The 24,809-nt window shown below is 36.0% G+C and overlaps 1 protein-coding gene across 1 annotated transcript in view; it reads right to left on the bottom strand.

Annotated features, from left to right (window-relative positions):
* LOC114457548 (exostosin-1-like) overlaps positions 1 to 24,809 on the bottom strand; it is a 140,100-nt gene that overhangs the window by 33,968 nt on the left and 81,323 nt on the right. The window contains exon 4 of the mRNA XM_028439491.1: positions 2,227 to 2,320. Within this exon, the coding sequence (XP_028295292.1) occupies positions 2,227 to 2,320 (94 nt within the window). The remainder of the gene's footprint in view (positions 1 to 2,226; positions 2,321 to 24,809) is intronic.

The following is a 24,809-nucleotide window of genomic DNA, read 5'->3' as shown; positions in this document are numbered from 1 at the left end:
TTTGTGGTTTTTAAAATCCCATTACACCACCTTTTCCACCATTTATTTTCAAATTTTCTGAAGGAAAAAATTGATGTAATATTAATTATTTGAGTTTTTTTACATTATTACTGTAAAGTGATTCACTAGTGTTCTGATTACTGGTTGAAACAAACATAAAATCAGTGAAGTTTAAGAGTTAAACAGCTTTCAGTTGTTTCTGAACACGCTGCACGTTGAGAGCGACGACAGAGAAAGTACAAAGAAAAGAAATTAAATCTGGTATTTTATTTTCACTCCTAAAGTTCAAGTTCCACTGGATTCTCAATTAAGTGAAAGCGGGAGATTAAAGGGGACTGTAGAGAATGCCGAGTGCACGATGGGTTCAGCTCAGTTCCTGCTGCTTTGATTATTCTGGCTTTGAGATTAATCTCTACTTTCCTCCTTCAACTCGTACTCGTGCCTTTGTTGGTTCGTCCTCATCACAGCCGACAGTCATGTATATATATATGTATATATATACACATATATATATATATATATATTACTACTTTACTGGTTCACTACTGACACTCAGCTTTAAATAAGGAAAGGAATTATTTCAATTTGGTCTCTAATGTTAGAGAATAGAAAGAAAAAATCAATGCCGTTTATGGCTACTCTATATTGACAATATTGGATTTCATCCACATTATTCACCTGATCCTCCCAAAATAAATGCAAGAAATAACAAAAACACAGAAATAAATGACAAAAAATGCACAAAAAACAGAGTAATACACAAAATGACAACAGAAATATACAAAATGATTAAAAAAAAAAAAAAAAAAAAAGCACAAAAAGGGATGAAAAAATGCTAAAAAATGGGGAAATACACAAAAACAACAGATGTATATATATATATATATGTATATATATATATAAAAATTACTGCTTCACTTGTTAACTCCAGACACTCTGCTTTAAATAAGAACAGGAATTATTTCAATTTGGTCTTTAAAGTTAGAGAATAGAAAGATAAAAATGCCGTTTATGGCTACTGTATATTGACAATTTTGACCAATATTGGCTTTCATCCACATTATTGACCTGATCCTCCCAAAATAAATGTAAAAAATGCACAAAAAACTGAGAAATAAAAAAAAATGACAACAGAAATACATAAACAACAGTCGTGTAGTTATTACTGCTTCATTTGTTCATTCCTGACACTGCTTTAAAAAAGTAAAGGAATATTCTAATTTGGCCTCTAATGTTAGAGAACAGAAAGATTAAAAAAAAAAAAGAAAAAACAGCCGTTTCTGACTATACGCAGACTAAATGCAAAGGGCTTAATGAGCCACTAGGGGGCCCCCAGAGACACATACATTAAAATACTGCTTTCAAAATAAAACTACTGTTTCCTGAGCGTGAAAAGGGAACGTAGACATACATACAGTAGCAGGTGGGGCGCGACAAATTTCATGCCAATCTTCTTAAAATTCTAGAGGTATGATTAAACAAGTTACATTTAATAGAAAATAAAGAACCCAATGATCATTTTGATGTTTGACATGTATGGTCAAATATTTAAAATAGCCAATATTTCCAAGCGCTGTGAAATCAGCTTTGGGTTTTTCCATAAAGAGAACTTAACTGTGCAATAACTTCACATTCAGAGGTTGGATTGTTACGTTTTACCTCATTATTATTATTATTATTTGAGAGTTCAACTTTGTTTAAAGTGGCTGCCATAAATCAACAAATTATCATTTTAAAGTTCCTTTTTCAGTTTTATTTGAGGAGAATTGAGTAGTGAATAGTGTGTGGAGCTCTTTATAATTATTATATTATTCATTATGTTATTTTTATTTATTTTTTATTTCTAACTTTGTACAAAGTAATTAATCTGATTATCATTTCAAATCAGTGGATTTTGTAGCTCTGCTGTTTTTTTTCAATCTTGTCTGATTTAACATTTTATTCACCTTTGCTCTTGTCACACATAGTACGTCCACCAGAGGGTGCAGCTAAATAATGGAAGATAGAAATAATTACTATTTTTTAACCACGATACGAATACAGTGAACCTCGTCCATCGTGGGAGATATCAATCTGATATAGCGCCCCCTATAGTACAGGTGTTATTACTACACTACAAACTCACACTGTTCTGCACTACAGGCTCACTCTGATTGGCTGAGCCTTTTTAGCCAATAGGGCACATCGTAAGAAGTGTTAATAGTGTTTTAAAGTTTTCTGACAAACCTGCAGAGCTTCCAGGAAACGAAAAGATCCCAGACGTCGGCCCCGAGGAACCAGACAGAAACTGGAGTTATGAAGGAGCTCCTGATAGTCAGACCTGCACACACACGCACACGCACACGCACACACACACACACACACACACACACACACACACACACACACACACACACACACACACACACAGCACTGTTAGAGACGAAATCAACACCTCTGGGAGTAAAAAAAAAAAAAAAAAACCCATTTCTAAATATTAAAATAAAAAAAATAGATAAATACACCAATGACAACAAAAGCACAGAAGAGGTCGACAAAAAGGCACAAAAACCTGATAAATACACAAAATGACTTCGAAAACACACAAATCAAGAACAAAAACACCATAATGGACTCACAAATAAAACAAATGACAACAAAAACGCACAAAAATGACGGGAAAATTTACAAAATGACAACAAAAACACAAAAAACCTTCCCCGCTGTGATAAAAGTTTCCCATCTCAATGATACATTATATCAGATGCATAATTATAAAACTTAACAAATTTGTTTAAACTTTTGTTAAAAATTGGTGAAAAACAAATGTTTAGAAAATAATTTATTTTGCGTAATTCACCTCATCACTGAATGATTTATATCACACACACACACACCACACACACACACACATATAGAATAATAATTAGTTTATCTATAATATATTTCTATCCATAAAAAGGCCACATTAAATACACATCTTGTGATGAATGATTAATAAGTTATTATGGATTATAACTCATTAATACTGTCTTCATTGTCTAGTTTTAATCCAAGTTAAAACAGTGATCGTGTGTGTTTTTATGTTGTCATTCAGACTCGTTTTCTCACGACTCGGTGGAAACTTTTTAATCGGAAAGTTATTCTCGAGTCACATTTTGTTCGTCCCAAACCTCACACCTTAAAGTCATCACAGTGTGTGTGTGTGTGTGTGTGTGTGTGTGTGTGTGTGATCTCAGGGATGGCTGGAGGGGATTTCAGAGTGCAGCTTAATCTGTCTGGGGATCAACTGTCTATTGACGTGTGTGTGTGTGTGTGTGTGTGTGTGTGTGTGTGTGTGTGTGTGTGTGTGTGTTTCTTTACCTTTTTCTGAGGCCAACCTTCATTTTATAGACGTGTAATAGCTTTCATGACGCAAGAGTTTCTACCTCGTCACTTTTTGTCAGCGTGTCTGTGTGTGTGCGTGTGTGTGTGTGTGTGTTAAACAGGACGTCAGGTGTCCACTTGACGCGCCGCCATCAGAATCTTGTCACTTGTGAAGATTATTTGAAAGTGTGAGAGAAATCCTTCCTTTACTAAAGTAATCTGTAAATATGTAAATATGTAAAAGCAATCTGTAAAACATAATATGTAAAGTAATCTGTAAAAGTAATATGTAAGGTAATATGTAAATATGCAAAAGTAATCTGTAAAAAAATCTGTAAATATGTTTAAAATAATATGTAAAGTGATATGTAAAAAATAATATATAAAAAGAGTATGTAAAGCAATTATTAAATGTAATGTGTAAAGTAATATGTAAAATGTATATGTAAAGTAATGTGTAAAAGTAATCTATAAAAGTAATCTGTAAAATTTATATGTAAAGTAATCTATAAAAGTAATCTGTAAAATGTATATGTAAAATGTATATGTAAAGTAATGTGTAAAAGTAATCTATAAAAGTAATCTGTAAAATGTATATGTAAAATGTATATGTAAAGTAATGTGTAAAAGTAATCTTTAAAATGTATATGTAAAGTAATCTATAAAAGTAATCTGTAAAATGTATATGTAAAGTAATCTATAAAAGTAATCTGTAAAATGTATATGTAAAATGTATATGTAAAGTAATGTGTAAAAGTAATCTATAAAAGTAATCTGTAAAATGTATATGTAAAATGTATATGTAAAGTAATGTGTAAAAGTAATCTTTAAAATGTATATGTAAAGTAATGTGTAAAAGTAATCTGTAAAATGTATATGTAAAGTAATCTATAAAAGTAATCTGTAAAATGTATATGTAAAGTAATCTATAAAAGTAATCTGTAAAATGTATATGTAAAGTAATCTATAAAAGTAATCTGTAAAATGTATATGTAAAGTAATCTATAAAAGTAATCTGTAAAATGTATATGTAAAGTAATCTGTAAAAGTAATCTGTAAAATGTATATGTAAAGTAATCTATAAAAGTAATCTGTAAAATGTATATGTAAAGTAATCTATAAAAGTAATCTGTAAAATGTATATGTAAAGTAATCTGTAAAAGTAATCTGTAAAATGTATATGTAAAGTAATCTATAAAAGTAATCTGTAAAATGTATATGTAAAGTAATCTATAAAAGTAATCTGTAAAATGTATATGTAAAGTAATCTATAAAAGTAATCTGTAAAATGTATATGTAAAGTAATCTGTAAAAGTAATCTGTAGTTGAGAAAAACCAGTTTGTGATGACGACTTGAATGGGTTTGTGTTGAATTTCAGGGCAGAGCAGCAGCTCGTATCCTGATGATCCAGGATTTATTCCCCTGAAGAAATTAAACGTCTGATATGAACTTCTGTGACTTTAATCTGTTGTTGCCAAATACAAATAATGTCCATCCTCTTAAATATGCAGCTAAAACTAGCCCCTCAGCTAGTTAGCGGCTAGCCACTTGTGTGATAGTTGCAGGACTTCAAAACATCAAAAATGTTGAGATTTGCAGGATGAAAAAGCAACATTCAACACATTGTTTCTGTATAAGTTTGATGTGTTGAATAAAGATCAGGATGTAAATATAAAATACAGATATAAAGTCTTAATTTTGTCCCTTTAACAGCGTTTCTCTGCTCGTGGATTGAATAAAAGAAACGAGCTCAGCATCAGTGACAGTCTGTCATAAAATAGAAAATGAGAAGCAGAGATCAAACATTAGAGTGAAAACACACACACACAGAATGTTAATCACACTTCCACATGTCAAACCCTCTCCAAACTCATTTTCTCATCTGATTAATATGTCACTGCTCTCCACCAGGAGCCTGGGGCGTTTCCACCTGTGTGCGTTAAATGAAGTGCACCCAGCACAGCATTGGAAGCACATTTCCTGCCTTTAAAACCACTGTTTTTCTCTCAAAGTAAAGACAGATCTTTGGCAGCAATATGTGATAATTACAATAAAAAATGACTTGAGGAATCATAATCAGGAGCCAGATGAAGACAAAGTGATGCAGCAATGTTCCTATTTCTACAATAAAACAAGTTCATCCCAATATTTATCAAGAATGTATCCATGAATCTATCATGGAGGTGAGGTGATGGATAAAATGTAAAATCCAACAAGTACAGCAGTGATTGTGTCCATAAAACCAAATATGATTATTAAGAAACAAAAAAAAACACAAACCCAAAAAAGAAATTATTGTATTTCATAAACACAAGATGGAGTGCAGGAAGTTTATAGAGATGGGCTTCATTTAAAGCACAAATGAAATGAGCAACAGAAAAATATACAAAACAACAACAAAAATATACAAAACAACAACAAAAATATACAAAACGACCACAAAAATATACAAAACAACAAAAATATACAAAACGACCACAAAAATATACAAAACAACAAAAATATACAAAACAACAACAAAAATATACAAAACAACAACAAAAATACACAAAGTGAAATAAAATATACACTGACTCTAAAACACACAAAAGTGCAACTAAAATGTACAGAACAAGAACAAAAATATGCAAAAGGCCGATAAAAAGTACAACGTTTTAAATGTGAGACACCTGAAACACAAACGCTTCACACACCAACAACAACTCCGTGTTTTCCTATTTTATAATGTAATCACATGACGGTCATTGCTTATTATTAATACATATTTGAAACCTGAGGATTGAAAGCTATTTTGTTATTGGTTTAGAATGATTTATCCTCCGTTAGCACTAATGTACAGTGTGTGTGTGTGTGTGTGTGTGTGTAAACAGACGAGCTCCAGGACGTCATCACTTCTTCTATTGATCCTCTGTTCACATGCTTAATTGAAGTCGTTGGCGTAGACGCTTCTTTTCTTTCTCTCCAACATTAAAGGCACAACTCATACTTCTTCCCACTCTCCGTCCTTTTCTCATTTCTTCTCAACAGACAAGTGTTAATGGTTGGGCCTGTGGCTACGTAGCACTGATGGAGTGTTGGGGCTTCCTCTGTGTGTGTGTGTGTGTGTCTTTACGCAGACGTAAAGACACACCAACGTGGATGTGGTCGTTAAGAAAAAGATCTGAAGCTACAAAGTCCAAATTTCATTTGGGTTTGTACAGTAGGTGCAGAAGTTAACGTTGACCCTCAACCGTGGGGTCAGGACCCCATCAAAAAACTAAGAATATTAGCTCCCAATTTTAATTTAACTAAGTTAAATTAAAATTGGGAGCTAACGACGCAGTTGTGCAGACGTTTTTTTTCATTGCATGTGATGTTACTTTACGAACATTAAGGAGGCTTGGCTTCAAATTATGGGTGAGAATAAAATCCTGGGACAGTTTTTATGGGAGATGCTTTTTTTAGTTTATTTTACAGCTGATTTAGCACATGTTAGCATTAGAGATGCTAACAGGAAGCTAACAGGAAGGTTATCTTTTATTAGGTTATTTATTTCAGGCTCAGTAATTGTGATTATATGTAATTGAGAACTTAATTGTAATTGACTTTCTGAGGATAAAAAATATTTGTATAATTAATTTAAACTGGAAAAAAAATGCTGGTCACTGTAATCGTAATTGAATTGTAATTGAACATGGAAATGTAATTGTAACTAAACTATGTAATTGAGCCCAACCCTGGTGTTTGCTCAATGATGGCCGCCTGCTGCTTATTCTCTCATTTCTCCAAAAAAAAAAAAATCAAAATGTAATGAAATTTCTCTGAGCAAGAAAAATAAATACATATAATGTAAAAGTTTGTGCAGGACAAATAGAAATAAGCAGGGCTGACTAATGACTAATGGAACGCAGGTCGATCTCAAAGGTCTCACTGACGATAGTTCTGATGAATAATGCCAAGCTAAAGAGGAAAAGTTGGAGTCCGACCATTAATCAACCAACATTGGTAAATATCTGTGAAAGCCAATGAATCAAAGAAGCAGTGCCAGGAATGTGCCTTGCTCCAGGGTAAAGTCCGACAGCCCGTACGGACTAATTATGGCGCCTGATGGAAGCCATTGTTTAGCAATCAGGAGCTAATGAGTTGCTCCTGGTGTTATTTGTTTCCTTGTGACTCCATTAGGTTGAATGAACTCTTTGTTTGGGTTAATTGATGAACCTGGACGTTTCTCATCATTTCTTCCTCTTTTTCTTCTTCTTCTCCTCTGCTGTGCGTGTGTGTGTGCGTGTGTGCGTGCGTGCGTGCGTGCGTGTGTGTGTGTGTGTGCGTTCCAGAATGAGCTACTGTTGCTCTTTGCAGGTCGTTGCAACTATTATTTAATTCAGAACAATCAATCTAATTGAAAGTTGATAGAACCATCATGAAAGTATATTTTTAACTAAGCCTGGGACTTTATTGTGTTAATTTTAAATAAATAATTACAGGAAATATATATATATATATATATATATATACAGTGGAAAATCTGTTTTCCTCCTTCCTGATCTCTTACTTTTTTTTGCATGTTTTCCACATTTAAGTGTTTCAGATCATCAAACAAATTTAAACATGATAAGTAAACAAAATACAGTTTTTGAATGAAGGGTTTTATTAATGAGCGACATGGCCCTGTGTGAAAAGTGTTTACCCCCTAGACCTAATAACTGGTGGGGCCACCTTTAGCAGCAACTACTGCAATCAAGCGTTTGCGATAACTTGCAATGAGTGTTTTTTAACGCTGTAGAGGAAATTTGGTCTCATCTTTGCAGAATTGTTGTAATGCAGCCACATTGGAGGGTTTTCCAGCATGAACCCCCTTTTTAAGGTCTTAACAGGATTGAAGTCAGGACTTTGACGAGGCCACTCCAAAGTCTTCATTTTGTTTTTCTTCAGCCGTTCAGAGGTGGACTTGCTGGCGTGTTCTGGATCATTGTCCTGCTGTAGAACCCTAGTTGGCTTCAGCTTGAGGTCACGAACAGATGGCCGTACGTTCTCCTTCAGGATTTTTTTGGTAGACAGCAGAATTCATACTTTCATTTATCACAGCACGTCTTCCAGATCCTGAAGCAACAAAACAGCCCCAGACCATCACACTACCACCACCATATTTTACTGTTGGTATGATGTTCTTTTTCTGAAATGCAGCGTTACTTTTACGCTAGAATGGGACTTCCCAAAAAAGTTCAACTTTTGTCTTGTCAGTCCACAGAATATTTTCCCAAAAGTCTTGGGGATCATCAACTTGTTTTTGGCAAAAATCAGACGAGCCTTAATGTTCTTGTTGCTTAGCAGTGGTTTTGGAACTCTGCCATTCGCCCCGTCTTTTTCTTATGGTGGAGTCATGAACACTGAGATTAACTGAGGAAAGTGATGCCTGCAGTTCTTTAGATGTTGTTGTGGGGTCTTCTGTCACCTCTTGGCTGAGCCGTTGCTGCGCTCTTGGGGTAATTTTGGTTGGCCAAAATTTAAGGATTAAAAATTAATATTTTGCTTCCTATTTTTGCTTTGCTGTGGTGTTTTTTGGCTGGTGTAATGGTTGGAAAGATTATCAATCTACTACTCTTGTCTTGAATGGAGTTAAAAGGACCAACTCAACATTTGGTTCTCCCGAATGAGTTCAAACTTAAAATATTTGTTCAATGAAAACTAATTCTCAAAGCAACCACCAAAGCCCTTTACTCAATCGGTTTTTATCAAATAATGTAGAGCTTTACCAAAATCAAATCTTGGCAAAAGTTCCCATGTTCCAATTCCGGACAAGCCCCCAATTATTTGCATTTTTCTCCCTAAACAAAGGCTGTAATGAGGTCACACACTGAGGGAAACTAACAAAGAAAACTGCACTGAACTGAATGAAACAAGTCCTAGAAAACTGAGACTATAAAGAGTTCAAGACATTAAAGACAAAGCAGCAAACACCTTAAATAGCGACGAAAGGCAATCAGAGAATTGAGCTCTACCTGTGCAGTACAAAACTAATTCTCACAGCAACCACCAAACCCCTTTACTCAAACAGTTTTTTATCAAATAATGCAGAGCTTTACCAAAATCAAATCCCGGCAAAAGTTCCTGTGTTCCAATCCCGGACAAGCCCCCAATTGTTCATGTTTCTCTCTTTAAACAAAGGCTGTAATGAGGGAAACTAACAAAGAAAACGGCACTGGACCAAATGAAACAAGTCCTTGAAGACTGAGAACATGAAGAGTTCAAGACGTTAAAGACAAAGCAGCAAACACCTTAAATAGTGACAAAGGGCAATCAGAGAAATGAGCTCCACCTGTGTGGAGACAAACAGGAAACTTCACACAATCTCTCTGCACTTACACACGGACAACACACAGAAAGGGGCTTTTACTCATGAACACACAGACAGAGAGAAAACAGAATCTACCATAAATATCTTTAAAACGTAGCAAGAACTATTGAGACTGAAGTACAGAACATCTCAATGGAATAAGAAGACCTGATGTCCACTGTGCAAACTTTACATCATTGGATGGACATAAATCAATGAATATTTCACATTAACACATTTCACATCAGAATACACAAACAAAGAGGAACGGAATCCATATTTTTCCATCTGATCCACCATCAGAGGTTTGGACCAGTTGATGGTGGCGTTCACCTGTCACTCCCAATATGGTTTTCACACTGATTCACAGACGCATCGAGAAGCTCTCTCAGGTTTCCCGCACACACACACACACACACACACACACACACACACACTGCTCGGTCTAATCAAGGCAGTAATTTGAACAAAGACGGCAGTGCTATCTCCCACAGCAGACGCCTCTGAACACAACACCACACAGGAGTCCTCTAATGTGTCACACACACACTCACGCACACACGCACACACGCACACACACACACACACACACACACACACACACACACACACACACACACACACACACACACACACACACACACACACAGAAACCAACATGAGTTGACCTCTGTTGCTTCACTGAGTCTAGTGAACATGAAATATTTGAAATGTCCTTATTAGTAGATCAATATCTTACAAAACACATTATTATGCACAATATTAAATTAATTGCCTTTTTAAAATAGGACTATTTCACAGTTTTAGAGCCTGTGTTCCTCCATCTTTGTAATCATGTGACTGATGATGTCACACGGCTCCACTGCCTGTAAACATCCCATTGTTTTTTATTGGAGTGAAACATTCAGCCTGATTTTTAGATCATTTAGAAGCTTTTTCAGTCAAAATAACAACTAGAGCTGCTTTTGGTTGATCTAAATAAACAGGAAAGGTTAAAGATGTCGACGAAGTTTGCAAGTAAATAAAGGACTGTTGACACACAAACCCTGAGGATAGAAGTCCTTTTGGGTGGGATTCCTCAACAGTTGGTTACTCACTAACTTCAACCACCAGAGCACGTCAGCGCACTGTTTAAGAAAGAGTAAAGGTACCTTAGGAGAGCTCTTCTCCTCTGCTTTATTGTCTACTACAAAACTCTGGAGTAGGAACTGGTTTCATTCTCTTCCTGTAAACAAAAGAGGTTTACATCGACATTTTTAACTTTTCCTGATTTTTTTTAGAGCAACTAAAAACAGAATTAGTTGTGATTTTGACTGAAAAAGTTACTAAATGATGTAAAAATCTGATCGAATGTTTCACTCTAATAGAAAACAATGGGATGTTTACAGGCAGTGGGGCCCTGTGACATCATCAATCACGTGATTTCAAGATGGATGAACACAGGCTCTAAAACTGTAAAGTAGTTTTTAAAAGTTAATAAAATGATAATAATATATGTATAACAATGTGTTTTATTAGACAAAGATCTACTAATAAGTACATTTTAAGATTTTAGGTCAAACAGTGGAGAACTCCTTTAAGTAAATGTCATTTTAAGTACATCAACGTCGGCATCACAATAATGTTATTCCACTAAATTTACAAATCAACCCTTTGCTCCAAAAATCCATTTCCCTTATTTGATGATGAATCTTTCTGCTGAATCTGCAGATTCTGCTTTGTTTACTCAGTAAAATATGTTCTCACACTTCTCTCTGTGATGGGACGGACTTGGTTGGTACTTTTGGGCTCACACACACACACACACACACACACACACACACACACACACACACACACACACACACACACACACACACACACACACACACACACACACACACACACACACACACACACACACAGGCAGTAATGAAGCAGATAATAAGCTACTTCACGCTCTGCTGTAGCGAAAACCAAAATCAGAACGCTGTTGATTTGGGAATAAAAAATGCGATAACTTCTGGGTTTTTCATCCTCCATGCTCCGTGGCAGTGATGAGGTAGAACCTGAACGTGTTTGTGCGTTAGAAGAATATCAAAAAGCCAGAGGAGTGCGAGCCAGGGCGGCGTTGAGAATCTATTCCTCACGCCTCCCACAGGAGCTTCTCTCTCTTCTGGAACGTCCGTCTACTCATAAACATGAACACTGAGAAACTAAGAAACAGCCTCATTCACACACTTCGGTTACATCTCTAATTCAGGGGTTCTCAACCTTTGGGTCAGGACCCCATTTGGTGTTGTGAGACTCTGGGAGGGGGTCACCTGATGCCTTCAAAAAACAATTTCAGCTAATTTTTGCTAATTTTTTTTAACCTTTTTCTGTAACTACACCACACTTTCAATATTTTAATCTATTTTCGTCACTTTTTCTTGCCATATTTCTGCACCTTTTAATGTATTTTTGCTACTTTACATACTGACATACTTTGAAATCCATTTCACCACCTTTTCAACCAGTTTTGGTAACTTTTAACCCATTTTATTAGATGTCTTTCAACTATCAAGACATTTTTGGCACTTTTAAACCCTTTCCACCACTTTTCCCACTGAATGTTGCACATGTTGATCATAGTTTAAAATGTTTATTTGCCATTTTAAACTAAATGTTCCCACTTTGTAAATTACATTTTCCCATTTCTGCCACTTTTAGGCCAATATTGACACTTTGAACCTTTTTACCACTTTTTCTGTCTGTTTTTATCCACTCTAATTTGCAACTTTTAACCAATTTCTGTGGTTTTTAAAATTCCATTTCACCACCTTTTCTTGTCACTTTGAACCTATTTTATTTGTGATTAAAACCAGGATTTCCATCTTTAAGATGAATATAATAATGTAAACGTTCCTGGATAACAGTGGATATTATTCAGATGAATAAATAAATGTGGTTATCACAGATTCATAGAACAATGGACCATCATTTTACTGACTTTATGGAAATATCTCTCCAGCAGCAATTTCACAATCAGAGCACCAACTTCTGCTTCTAGCTTTCCAAAATAAGAGCCCAACATAATAATAATAATAATAATAATAATAATAGTTGAGACGACGGGAGTTGGAGTTTTGCTTTAAAAGTCGTTTTTACCTCTAATCGTGTCTCAATCACACTTCCTGTTTTACACAGACCAAAGATCTCAAACTGAAGCCAATAATTTACAGTTATGAGGTAATGTGATGAGGTAATGCAATTTTTTTTAATAGCCTTTTTAAAGCCGTACGACGGCGTTTCCTGCCTTTTCCACCATTTGTAAGACATTTACAAAACTAAATAAAACTGTGTGAAAAAGTTTTCCCATTCGAGGTGGAAACAAAGAGAAACACTGGACGATGCTTGACTGAGTCGCTGGGAGCTGATGCAGTAAATTCATATTCTCTAGAGTTGTTTTTAGTGGCTCAGTCAGGTCGAGGCTTAAAGCGAGATAAAAACCAGCCTTAGCTCATGCCTCCTTAGCCCGTTACTTTGTCAGGTCAGGGTTTTTTTGTTCTAACGGTACATTTGTGGCTTATAAAAAGAATGAGTGCTGACTTTAAGATCTCACCTCCTCTTCTCTGTAGGACATAAAGGACACTGAGACGGAGGTGCCCACATTACACCCCCTTCTTGTGTTTTTCAACCCCCGTCTGATGATCTGTCACAGGCAGATTGTGTAGATTTCCCTCTCGTCTCCACTCAGGTGCATCTGATCCGCTCATTATCTTCCCTGCACTATTAAGGCAGAGCACCCGTCCTACATGTGTCAGATATCTCCTGAGTCTAATGTTCGTGGTGGTCCAGGGGTGCAAAAAAACAGACACGGCCCCCAAAGTAAAAGCACAAAATAACCTTCAAAACCAACAAAATAACAAAAAAAGACACAAAATGACAACAAAAACACACAATGCAACAGAAAAACCAAGAATTATACATTATAAACAAAAAATTACACATAATGACAACAAAAATACGGACACATATACTGTATACAGTGACAACAAATCTACACAAAATGTCTCCAAAAACAAACAAAATAAGAACAGAATTACTAAAAAAAACACTTCACTACAAAATAAACCAAAATAACATGTATAAAATGACTCCAAAAATGCAGAATGTTACAAAAACAAAAGGAACAAAAAAAAGGAACAATATAAACAAGAAAAATTACACAAAATGCTGACAACAAAAATACAGACAAATAAATACAATGACAACATACAGTATGTACACAAAAACACACATGTTGCAGGAGGTGAAGTAGGAAGATGGCTGAGTCATTGCACAACATGATTAATTTTAAGTTAACAAACTGTTATATCATGATTTTATTTGTCGTTAATTATTAATAGTCTGTAAAAAAAATAACTATTTCAGTAGTTTCTTTAAAGCTATAGGGAGCCATTGTAAAAGAGTCAAAGAGCCACATGAGGCTCCAGAGCCGCAGGTTGTAAACCTCTGCCCTAGATGAACAAGAACTCACCACGAGTGAAAAAGACACTAAATGACTTTTAAAAAGTGATGCAAACGTAAACGCTTCCAGGTGCGACTGTTTTTAGCCGCTGGTAGCGACGTCCGATCAGGCTGAGGTGTGACAGATAGGAGGGATAGATTTCTGTCCCTGGAAGACAAACTGGAGGGCACGCCAGTGCAGCTGTGCGTATAGAAACACACACACACACACACACACACACACACACACACACACACAAACAAACACAGGAGGCCAGTGAGCAAAGTTTGTTTTGGGCGGATGAGGCTTCGCTTAAAACATATCGATCGGAAATGAGATGTGGTCAAAGGAGGGATGAGGTTAGTGAGGTATTAGTGTGTGTGTGTGTGTGTGTGTGTGTGTGGGTCACTGGTGTCATTGGCGATGGTTGTTTACCCAGAGGCGCACGCCACTGAAGCCCCTCTCAGACGGTAAATAATAGACGAGGGCAGACACACAAACAGGGATCAGCACAAGGTTAAAGACGCTGTGGCTGAAATGTGAGCGTTTGGAAAAACCAGCAACGCTCGCCAAGGCCTGACATCTACACATCACATGTGAGAACTTTGGTCAATATGAATCCAGCAGCAGAGAGTCAGGTGACTGCCATCACTTCATCACATTACCTACAGTAACACACTGTGGGTGAGAACAGCTGTATTTACACTTTATTAATAATAACATCATATAATACTAAGAAAAATCTGTATTCGCAAGACAAATACAGATTTGGCAAAAAAAATTGTCACAGAATTATTCATGTGAAAGACATCTTATTGTTTGTATTTTGTTGTTGAGTAATGTCACTTTATGTTGTTCTTTTTACTAATTAAATTGAAAGTAAAAATGCAGGAAAAACAGAGGCTCTGTCATTGTTATGACTAGCACTATTGTTATGACTAGCACCATTGTTATGACTAGCACCATTGTTATGACTAGCACCATTGTTATGACTAGCACCATTGTTATGACTAGCACCATTGTTATGACTAGCACCATTGTTATGACTAGCACCATTGTTATGACTAGCACCATTGTTATGACTAGCACCATTGTTATGACTAGCACCATTGTTATGACTAGCACTATTGTTATGACTAGCACCATTGTTATGACTAGCACTATTGTTATGACTAGCACCATTGTTATGACTAGCACTATTGTTATGACTAGCACCATTGTTATGACTAGCACCATTGTTATGACTAGCACTATTGTTATGACTAGCACTATTGTTATGACTAGCACCATTGTTATGACTAGCACTATTGTTATGACTAGCACTATTGTTATGACTAGCACCATTGTTATGACTAGCACCATTGTTATGACTAGCACCATTGTTATGACTAGCACCATTGTTATGACTAGCACCATTGTTATGACTAGCACTATTGTTATGACTAGCACCATTGTTATGACTAGCACCATTGTTATGACTAGCACCATTGTTATGACTAGCACCATTGTTATGACTAGCACCATTGTTATGACTAGCACCATTGTTATGACTAGCACCATTGTTATGACTAGCACCATTGTTATGACTAGAACTATTGTTATGACTAGCACCATTGTTATGACTAGCACTATTGTTATGACTAGCACCATTGTTATGACTAGCACCATTGTTATGACTAGCACCATTGTTATGACTAGCACCATTGTTATGACTAGCACCATTGTTATGACTAGCACCATTGTTATGACTAGCACTATTGTTATGACTAGCACTATTGTTATGACTAGCACTATTGTTATGACTAGCACCATTGTTATGACTAGCACTATTGTCATGACTAGCACCATTGTTATGACTAGCACTATTGTTATGACTAGCACTATTGTTATGACTAGCACTATTGTTATGACTAGCACCATTGTTATGACTAGCACTATTGTTATGACTAGCACTATTGTTATGACTAGCACCATTGTTATGACTAGCACCATTGTTATGACTAGCACTATTGTTATGACTAGCACTATTGTTATGACTAGCACCATTGTTATGACTAGCACTATTGTTATGACTAGCACCATTGTTATGACTAGCACTATTGTTATGACTAGCACTATTGTTATGACTAGCACTATTGTTATGACTAGCACCATTGTTATGACTAGCACCATTGTTATGACTAGCACTATTGTTATGACTAGCACTATTGTTATGACTAGCACCATTGTTATGACTAGCACTATTGTTATGACTAGCACTATTGTTATGACTAGCACCATTGTTATGACTAGCACCATTGTTATGACTAGCACCATTGTTATGACTAGCACTATTGTTATGACTAGCACTATTGTTATGACTAGCACCATTGTTATGACTAGCACTATTGTTATGACTAGCACTATTGTTATGACTAGCACCATTGTTATGATTAGCACCATTGTTATGACTAGCACTATTGTTATGACTAGCACTATTGTTATGACTAGCACTATTGTTATGACTAGCACTATTGTTATGACTAGCACTATTGTTATGACTAGCACTATCAGCAGCATACTGATGGACACACACTGAAACCCACTGACCAAATAAACCGTGTCCACATCTGACCAGCATCCCTAACAATTGACTTCATCTCATTTCATCCCAAACTGCCACAATATTCCGTATTGTGAGCCTGTATGTAGTTAAACTTATTAAAAGGTAATAAATCACCCTTTTTTATAAGATGTTGGATGGTTTTAATAAGCGTTTTGTATGATTTATGAACTTTTCCTGCCAACTTTAAATTTTCCACTGTTTCATTAATAGATGAGCTTTATTATCTGAAAATGCAAAAACAAACAATTGTTTTGTCACACGTTGTCGTCTCCTCGGCAGGAAAACTTGCTACTAGCGCGGTATCACCTACAGTAGCTAGCATGTGGTCTCTAGGTGATTGTTTGGAAAAGAGATGATTGGATGGATCTAAATAACGGCAGAATACAGAAAAAACTGGATCTTCTAATACAGAGGTTTGTCCATTCTGCTCACACATCCAACCACTACACACATCCAACCACTACACACATCCAACACTACACACATCCAACCACTACACACATCCAACCACTACACACATCCAACACTACACACATCCAACCACTACACACATCCAACACTACACACATCCGACCACTACACACATCCAACCACTACACACATCCAACACTGCACACGTCCAACCACTACACACGTCCAACCACTACACACGTCCAACACTACACACGTCCAACACTACACACATCCAACCACTACACACATCCAACCACTACACACATCCAACCACTACACACATCCAACCACTACTACACACATCCAACCACTACTACACACATCCAACCACTACACACATCCAACCACCACACACACCCAACCACTACACACATCCAACCACGACACACAGGCCAACACAACACACACCCAACACCACACACATCCAACCACGACACACAGCCACCACGACACACTCCAACACGACACGCAGCCAACCACGACACACATCCAACACTACACACAGCCAACACGACACACAGCCAACACGACACACATCAACCACGACACACATCCAACCACTACACACAGCCAACCACGACACACAGCCAACCACGACACACAGCCAACACGAACACAGCCAACACGACACACAGCCAACACGACACACAGCCAACACGACACAGCCAACCATGACACACAGCCAACACGACACACAGCCAACCGACACAAGCCAACCGACGCCACAAGCCAACCACTACACACAGCCAAACACGACACACATCCAACCACGACACACAGCCAACACAACCATCCAACAGCCAACACTACACACATCCAACCACTACACACATCCAACCACTACACACATCCAACACTACACACATCCAACACTACACACATCCAACCACTACACACATCCAACCACTACACACATCCAACACTACACACATCCAACACTACACACATCCAACACTACACACATCCAACACTACACACATCCAACACTACACACATCCAACCACTACACACATCCAACACTACACACATCCAACCACTACACACATCCAACCACTACACACATCCAACCACTAGCTGTAATAACTAAAACCACTGACAACAGTTTAATCACAGACTGCTAAAGGGAACCAGCACAACTCAACGTCGTTGACAGAAACACTGAACGTGATGATGACGAGTTGTTTATAGCAATTAACACAGAGCGCTGGGACATAAAGTGTGTTCAGATACAAAGATGGAATTATATAGGCAGGGAAAGGAAAACAACTTTAGAGATGTTTAATTACACAGAGCAGCCACAACATCACGACCACTGACACATGAGGTGAAAACCATTCTTTATCTGTTCATGATTGTTCACGTCACAACGTGGGAAATAAAGGCTGGGAGTTTCAACTTTTGCCCAAACACAATAAAGAAGCAGAAATAAGGGTAATATAACTCAAAAAGTTAGAACAATTAGTTCAAACTGGCTAATAACTGGCATGACATGGTTAATACGGCAAATAATAATCATGAAATCTGGTGAAAAGAGGTTAACAGTGACATTAGGTGGGTCCTGACCCCAAGGTTGAACTGATCTGTCAACCAGAAAAGTCTCACCACAGTTCATTCAAAAATCTATCACTTTTAGAACGACAGGAATGAGGCTGAAAAAGTCTAAATTCATCCTATTGAGATGTAATAAACGTAATAAATCTGCTAATTTGGCTCCACAGACAACAAATAGTAATGTGTAATGTGTAAAGTGTATTGTGTATTGTGTATTGTGTATTGTGTATTGTGTAAAGTGTATTGTGTATTGTGTATTGTGTATTGTGTATTGTGTATTGTGTATTGTGTAATGTGTAATGTGTAATGTGTAATGTGTATTGTGTATTGTGTATTGTGTATTGTGTATTGTGTATTGTGTATTGTGTAATGTGTAATGTGTATTGTGTATTGTGTATTGTGTATTGTGTAATGTGTAATGTGTAATGTGTATTGTGTAATGTGTACACCTTGGAGGACAATATTGTTAAAGTGTATTTATTAGTATTAAACTCTCCAAGCTTGATTTCATTAAAAAAAATGTTTTTTAAGTCACTTTGAAAACTGCACAAGAACAGGTTGAACAGGTGGGATGAAACAGTGTGTGTGTGTGTGTGTGTGTGTGTGTGTGTGTATGTGTGTGTGAGAGACAATGCAGCAGTGTTAAGTGCACTAATCGATATTGTGGATGTCACCAATCTGACCAGTAGTGCTGGAATGTGGAAACAATCCCCCAGAGCAATTATCATCCCCACCTCCATCCCTCCTTCAGCCTCCCATTGTTCTCCTGATGTTCTCCTGATGTTCCCCCATTGTTCTCCTGATGTTCCCCCATTGTTCTCCTGATGTTCTCCTATTGTTCTCCTATTGTTCTCCTGATGTTCTCCTATTGTTCTCCTATTGTTCTCCTGATGTTCTCCTGATGTTCTCCTGATGTTCTCCTATTGTTCTCCTGATGTTCCCCTATTGTTCTCCTGATGTTCTCCTGATGTTCTCCTATTGTTCTCCTGATGTTCTCCTGATGTTCTCCTGATGTTCCCCTATTGTTCTCCTGATGTTCTCCTGATGTTCTCCCATTGTTCTCCTGATGTTCTCCTGATGTTCTCCTATTGTTCGCCTGATGTTCTCCTGATGTTCTCCTATTGTTCTCCTGATGTTCTCCTATTGTTCTCCTAATGTTCTCCTGATGTTCTCCTATTGTTCTCCTGATGTTCTCCTATTGTTCTCATGATGTTCTCCTAATGTTCCCCTTTATCCCCTGAACCACAACGTAAGCACATAAATGGCACAAAAAACATAATGTTAACATAAATAAACAAAAATGACTAAAGACTTAATTAAACACAACAAAAAACATATAAAAATGACTCCAAAAACACACAATCTAAACAAAAATGCACAAAATATCTCCAAATATACAAAAAATAAAATAAAATACAAAAGCAAACAAATTGGTAACTTAAAAACCCTAAATATTGAACAAGTTTGGTTATTAATACATATGTACACATGTGGTAAACAGTAAATAATATATCATATTTGTTAGTAACTGGCAATATATTTAATGCAATTAAATTGATGGTGTATATAAATATAATGATATACTGTTTATTGGTGCATTAGATTTATTAAATCCATACATTATGTCTCATAGGGTGATAAGGGGGTGGGGCTTAAGTTTATAGTTATCCCTGCTTCTTTTTTAAATGGTCTTCGTACATTTTTTTACTTGTTTTTATTTTTTATTGGAAATCAATCCCAAAGTAATGATCTGCTCCACCTGTGTTTAACCTGGACATGTAAAAAGGTTCAAATCTCTGGTGTAGAGTTCTGTTGTGTTTTCCTGTTTTCCCTAAAATAGAGACAGATGCATTACATGAATGTATCCATTAGTGTAACTAGAGCTACAGACACTCTTCTTTATATATTGTCTTTAGTTTAAACTCAGAATCAGCCTCAGACTTTGGAGGAACGATGATAAATGATTCTTCTCTGGCTTTTTTCCTCCTCTGTGCCTTTTTGTCAAACCATCATCACCTCCTTTATTGTACTTTTATGTGATAGTGGACGAATAAAGCTGTAATTGGGGATTTAAGCCATTTATTTATGACTTTTCTAGTGTTTTGCTCTGTTTGGATTATAGAAAGTGTTGCAGGGCTGCGTGTTTGTGTGTGAATGTGGGCGAGAGGATACAGGTGATGATGTGGATATAACAAGCATGGGAAACTGGTGGCCTGGGGGCCAATTGTGGCCCCCAGACTAATTTTGTGCAGGTGAACACAAAAAATGACTCCAAAACATTCATAACAACAAAAATGACAGAAACAAAATCAACAAAATGACTGAATGATATACAAAACAACAACAAAAATACACAAAATGACAGAAAAACATACAAAACGACAATCAAATATACAGAAAAATGACTACATAAACACACAAAAATACAGAAAAGGACAAAAGAAACACAAAATGAAATAAAATAATACAAAACAACAACAAAAATACACCAAAAGGACAACAAAAACACACTGACAACATAAATGCAGAGAATTATTGACTTAACATGCAACAATACACAAAATGACAGAATATATAAAATGACAACAGAAAAACACAAAATGATCACAAAAACACACAAGAAACATGTAAAATGAGAAAAAAATACACAAAATGGTGACAAAAATAGAAACATGAGAGAAAAATAAACAAAAAAATCACAAAATCAAATAAAAAACTGAAAATAACAAACACAAAATGACAAGGAAAAAAAATCACAAATTGAATCAAAAAACACAAAAAAAAAACCAAGTGCACAATAATTAGAGAAAAATATGCAAAATGGTGATAAAAACAGAAACATGAAGGAAAAATAAAGAACATGACAATAATACACACAAAATGATGAGAAAAAAAATATAAAAAAACACAAAACAATAACAAACACATACAAAATGACTCTAAAATAAACAAAAAACAAAGACAAGGCACAATAGTTAGAGAAAAATATACAAAACAGCCTTTCTGCTGTCTCTATATTTATTAAGGGTCAAAAGCCATTAAAGGGTGAATAAGTATATTTATATATATATTTAGTCACTGCTGACGTTTTAAATCCTTCACAGTTTCCAACAACACGTATGATGTAAACTCATATTTGGGTTCATATTCCTCCTTCACAGTAAATGGAGAAGTGTGGGTTGTAAAAGCCAATATTAGTTAAGTATTTATTTACAGAGCCGTGCGTGAATAATTCATCCACCGGAGTCTGTTGACAGGACGCTGAGATTCAGGAGAAGGAGGATCAATGAGGATGATGATGGGCAGCAGATCTGTCTCTCTCTGTGTTAATACAGCCTATGTAAAGTGATCAGCTCTTAATCTGCTGATCAGAGTGAAACCGTGTCCGTGGAGGACAGAGAGATGTCATCCTCACGTCCATCCTGTTCTACACCCTGTACAGTAACTATACTCGATACCACAACCTTCAATTACAACGTGTACAAACCACTGAGCTGTAAATCATACAGAGTTCATCATGTAAACCACAATAATATCTATTATTCCTACTAAATCCTGACTTATAAAGAGTATAACGATTCATTATTGGTGTCATTCCATATCATCTCAACAAATGTCACACAAAATTATTTCACCAATTGTTCTGTGATTATTAAATAAACACACTGTAAATATGTAGTTTGATCAGATTAATCATTTTTGAGATATAGACAATTTAGACAATTTTTGCACATGCTTATTTTTCTTCCATTTTCATTTAGCAATATCTCAGTAACTACAGCACATAGGAAAGGGAAATGTGCTGACACAGCTGTCTGTGAAAAGTTCTAAATAAAGTTTACTTATTTACTTAAAAAAGTATATCAAAGGTCTGATAAATACCCAAAACAACAAGAAACACATGAAATGATTAAAAAAAATAAATACAAAAACTGACTCCAAAACAACAAAAATACACAAAAACATAACATGGCACAAAAATCACACAAATTCTGTTTTTTAAAAAAAATAATTTGTTCCATAATTATTTAATATTCACACTTTAAATGTTTAGTTTGATCAGAATAATCTTTTTTGGGATATGGACAAGTTCATCTTCCAATAACTACAGCACATAGGAAAGGTAACTGTGCTATCGTAATAGAAAAGAAGGTCTGATAAATACACAAAATACTGTGTACATTAGTGCCCTGTGCTAATGATAGCTTAGCCTTTAGCTCCAGGCTCCCGGCTAACAGCTAACGGCTAACGGCTAACAGCTAACGGCTAACAGCTAACAGCTAACAGCTAAGCACTTGGTCCAACAAAAAACATTAAAAACTGTGACTTGGGAAATTGGTTTTGTGTCAGAAATTGACGTCATTTAGAAGGAACATAAAACACAACATACATGATACACAAAATTATTCCAAAAACACATGAAATAATTAGAACCAAAACCACAAAAAACTACAAAAAACAACAACAGAAAAACACACAAAATCTAAAAGAAATACACAAAAAAAAAAACATTCCAAAAACTGAAATGTACATTACAACAAAGGAAATACACAAAAAAAAACATTCCAAAAACTGAAATGTACATTACAACAAAGGAAATACACAAAAAAAAACATTCCAAAAACTGAAATGTACATTACAACAAAGGAAATACACAAAAGGGTGAGTGAAAAAAGGAAAAAACCACAAATAAAAAAAGAAAGAAAGGGGAAAAAAATAGAAAAAATGGAGGAAAAAGAAACAAACAAAAACAAAAGGCGACAGAAACACACAAAACAATATCAAAAACACCAAAAATGACAGAAATAAATGCACAAAACCATTAGTTATTTCTTGTATTAATGCTCAGAATTTTCATTATTCTTAACATTAACATGACTGTTTATCATTTAATCTTTAGATCAGATATGATCACATTTTTGTCCATCCCTGATATAAATGTAAAGTTGCATTTTAAAAGAAATGATCTCGTATTAAACATGTCATGACATTTATAACAGTGATAAAAAAAGTGGGTTTTCCTGTTTTTTAAAGATATTGTTAATAATAATAATAGTAATAATAATAATACATTTTATTTAAAAGCGCCTTTCAAAACACCTAAGGACACTGTACAGGGCAGTCAATAACATAAACAGAATAAAACAGAGTACAGTATTGGTGAATGTGTGTCTAGATGGATTAGGATTGTCTGAAGAGGTGAGTTTTGATTTGAAGAGTGGGAGGAGTCTATGGTACGGAGGTCAGGGGGGAGAGAGTTCCAGAGCTGGGGGGCAGAGTAGCTGAATGCTCTGCGCCCCATGGCTGGAGGTACAGAGAGCTGGAGACAGACGTGTTGAGGACACGTCTAATGGAAAATAGTTTAAATCAAGGAAAGAGTATAAACTAAGGATTTATTATTTGTGTTTTTATGATTTATGTATTTTTGTTGTCATTTGGATTATTTTTCAGTCATTTTAAGGGATTGTGTTGTTGTTTTCTATATTTTTGGTCATTTCATTTATTTTAGTTGTTATTTTGTGTCTTGGGCACAAAAAAGGAAAGAAATTTAACTAAAGAACAAAAAAAAAGTGACTCTTGGAGCTTTTTTTCCAAACAAACACAAACGTTGAACCAAACAGAACAAATGTAACGTTATTATTCATAAATCCTTCCATCCCATCATCAGTATTCAGTGGTCGATGCGTCCGTAAAACGCTCGTGTATCCACATCCATCACAGGAACGGCCTGACCAGGCCCACTAATATCTATTCTAATGCCACTTATGTGCAACTGAGGAGGTTAAAAATCAACATTTGTGTGTGTGTGTGTGTGTGTGTGTGTGTGTGTGTGTGTGTGTGTGTGTGTGTGTGTGTGTGTGTGTGTGTGTGTGTGTGTGTGAGAGAGAGGCGGAGAACGTGATTTTACAGCTTTGGCAAAAACAAAAAAGTCAAATGGATTTGATCCATCATGTGAGCCATCAGCCCCAACGTATCCGACCTGTAATGTCCTCCGCTAATGCACGGACACATTGGATTTACTGGTCCAGGGAGGACGAACACGCTGGATGGAAGCGTCCCATCAATCAGT

The sequence above is a fragment of the Gouania willdenowi genome, chromosome 24, assembly GCF_900634775.1.
Source record: "Gouania willdenowi chromosome 24, fGouWil2.1, whole genome shotgun sequence".
Lineage (NCBI taxonomy): Eukaryota > Metazoa > Chordata > Actinopteri > Blenniiformes > Gobiesocidae > Gouania > Gouania willdenowi.
This window is presented reverse-complemented; position numbering and strand designations above follow the sequence as displayed.